Raw genomic sequence first — 3,403 nt, forward strand, 5'->3', positions numbered from 1 at the left:
CAGGAATTTCCACCGTGTTGAGTGCACAGAACAAAGGTTGCACAATATGCTAAACCTGCAACCCAGGCAGATTACAGAATGTACCGACAAAACACCTTGCCAAACCAGAGTATCCTTTCCAACGATTGCAAGTTGATCAATACTGCTTAGTGGTAGTGGATATGTTTTCCAGTTGGCCAGAAGCATTCGCCGTTCCAAACATGACTGCCAAGACTACCGCCAAGAAGCTGATCTCTGAAGTTGTTTGCCGGTATGGAGTCCCAGAATATAACGAAAGTGATCAAGGACCAGCTTTTTCCTCATGCGTGTATCAAGAAATACCATGATCGGATCAACAGTGGCGCTGCATACTCCTTATCATCCACAGTCAAGCAGCAATGTGGAGAGATTGAATGGCACACTGAAAAGGCAGTTGACCAAAATGATGCAGGAGACTATGGCCCAGTTCCCTGAGCTCCTTCCCATTGCACTATATCACATACGCACCACCCCCATAGGGAAACACAAACTGTCACCATATGAGATACTATTTGGGTCACAACCAGCTATAGCTCGATTTACCCCACAACAATTATCAGAAGAAATAGATCATGTTGTACAATATGTGATTCAGCTTGCCAAAGCACTAGCTAACACCCATGCGTTAGTATCATCTTCTATTCCAGATCCAGCTGATGCAGAAGATTGTCATACCCTCAAGCCAGGAGATTATGTGTATGTGAAGAAGCATATTCGGAAACACGGACTAGAACCATTGTATGACGGACCACACCAAGTGCTCCTGACAACCCCAACAGCAGTAAAACTTGAAGGGAAGTCAACATGGATCCATGCTTCACACTGCAAACGTCAACCATCCTGAGATGTTTTATGATAATATGTATGGTTGGACTAGGCAATACCTGGAATAGACTACAACAGAGTACTGACCCTTTTAATAACAAGTTCATTACTCACCACCAGATTTTGGTACAAGAATTGAGTCAATTAGAGAACAACCAGATCAGTGACTGTTGGATATGTACTCACTCACCAGTTTCAGCCGCTAGTATGCCCTTTCTGGCGGTCCCAGTCACTCTGGAAGAAATACTAAACTGGCCCAAATGTAGCGACGCCCTTGCTAATAACACCACTGTATCTGTACCAGTAGTTTGGTGGGTGGATCTCCCCTGGTGGCAAGGAAATCTTACTGCCACCAGTAAATACCTACAATTTCTTGCCCTTAATGGAAACATATGGGTGCCCAGAAACAAGTCTTCCTTGACTAATTTAGGCTTCATACCAACTGAAGGTTTACAAATTAGTTTTAATGCTACCTCTAGTACGGCAGATGCTTTTAAACCGTCATTGTTGGAAAGATACATTCATAATCACTCATGGGTACTTGCAAATCTGTTTATAAAAGGTACCAATGACACATGTTTTAAAATATCTGGTAATATCCCTTGTAATGAATCCTCTGAATATAAGCCTAGTGATCCAACAAGTGGCAATCCGAATGTTGGATATTGTAGCCCCCTGGGACAAATGCCTTCATGGTGTATGTTATCAAATAACACCGTTTTTATCGATTTGGTACATAAATTAGTATTACAGTACTCTGCTTTATGGGATCTGCCATCAGCCACATATTGGGTCTGTGGGAATAATGCGTATAAATGGCTCCCAGTCGGAGTAGGGGGGACTTGTACGTTGGCCCGGCTAACTCCAGCCACTTATCTTATTCCCCATAGTAAAGTAGATATGAGAGCCATCCCTCTTCATACCATTTATAAACATGCCAAAGACAACACCCCACGCCCATCAGGAAGACCTCATTTAGTACAAATGAGTATACCCAATAAGATAGCCAGTACTGTCTTCCTCTACCCTATGGTAACACAAATGTGGGATAAATTAGTGGAGGTCACTGATTACTTAGATGACCCGATTTGGAATATTTTGGAAGTAATTAATACAACTGTTGGGGTGCAGAATCAGCTTATTATAGTGGCCAGTCAACATACTTTAGTGCTGGACTATTTGACAGCAGCTCAAGGAGGGATGTGTCAGGTTATAGGCCCAGCCTGTTGTCACTATATTGATCCCGACTCTACCATACGGTTAAAAACTAAAATGGAAGACATTAGGAAACTCAGGGAAGAGTATAACAAACATAATGAATTGACCAAAGACAGTAGGTGGTCTGATACGTTCTCCTTTTTGAATCCTGCTAATTGGTTTAAAGGGATTGGTGGGTGGATTGCTGGAATATTACAAGGAGTGTTGCATATTGCTGCTTGCATTTTGTTAATATACGTCTTACTAAAACTGATAGGAAATTCAATATACCTTAGAATCAAACTCCTTTTAATTTATATATATATCTTATCCCTTTAACACTCCGGTAAAAACCAATTTAGCAAAATATGCTGCTCAAGCAACTAGATCATAACAAGATTAATAAATAATCTCTAAGCAAAGATGCAAAGTTTACCCAAGCCACTGTGGTATTTGCAGGGGCTGCTTATCTTAGTCGAAATGCCCTTTTGAGGTTAGGTTGATCTAGGGAAAGTACATTGACCAACAAAACAAGTACATTGCATCAAGTAATTATATAAGTACATAGGTAAGCATTTCGTTTAATCACCTGACTAGTAATGATTGGATGTTAGTTGTTTATATTGTAAAATGATTGGTTATGTTATAATCTCCCTATGTCCCACCTACCATGTACAATCCACAACTTTTACTATAAGAATTGGGCCGCAATACAATGGAGGCAGTTCTGTTCTAACATTGATCAGAGCTCTTGTGGCTACAATAAAACTTTCTTTAATTCACAGAGAAAGTGTGTGACCTCATCCTTTGGGAGACTGAGACTTTATTCCATATCAAAACTATTTTTTTATTGTATCCCATTTTGCATGAGGAAAACCTGCCAGTCATCAGAGAGCAAGGAGGATGCTGTTAACCGACATCCAGTGCTACTGTACACGGACCTCCCAGATGTAACCAGCATTGAGGACCTGGATAACAAGGGAATGATGACCTTTACCCGCATGCCCCAACCAACCTCACATCTGAAGATCGGAGCTTTATGATTATATCAACGAACAAGGGGGGATGGACATGCCGCGACAGCCTCAATTGGTAACAAGGGCACTAATTGAGTGTAGACCAATGTCCCTCAGGCTCAAAGCATGACCCTGGGATAGCACCTCTAATGTTGATAATAACATAATTTTTAGGGGGGAAAATGTAAAGGACATATTGATATTCATGCTATAGCAACTCCATTTTGTCTGCTTGTTTCAAAATCATGTTATTATCACTCCTTGCATAACATACATTCTTTCCTTCTTTCCTTCTTTTCTCTCGCTTCATCTTTCCCACACCAACTGTTCTCACAAGAACATTTTGT

General features: G+C 40.9%; 1 protein-coding gene across 1 annotated transcript; it reads left to right on the plus strand.

The window, feature by feature from the left end:
- The first annotated feature begins 882 nt into the window (after positions 1–882).
- Positions 883–2,379, plus strand: LOC141246233 (uncharacterized). Its single transcript, XM_073669120.1, has one exon. The coding sequence runs from the start codon at positions 883–885 to the stop codon at positions 2,377–2,379; it is 1,497 nt and encodes a 498-aa protein (XP_073525221.1).
- Positions 2,380–3,403: the final 1,024 nt, after the last annotated feature.

Source organism: Phyllobates terribilis, unplaced genomic scaffold, assembly GCF_046119375.1.
Source record: "Phyllobates terribilis strain yellow unplaced genomic scaffold, ASM4611937v1 Scaffold_2__4_contigs__length_985480577, whole genome shotgun sequence".
Lineage (NCBI taxonomy): Eukaryota > Metazoa > Chordata > Amphibia > Anura > Dendrobatidae > Phyllobates > Phyllobates terribilis.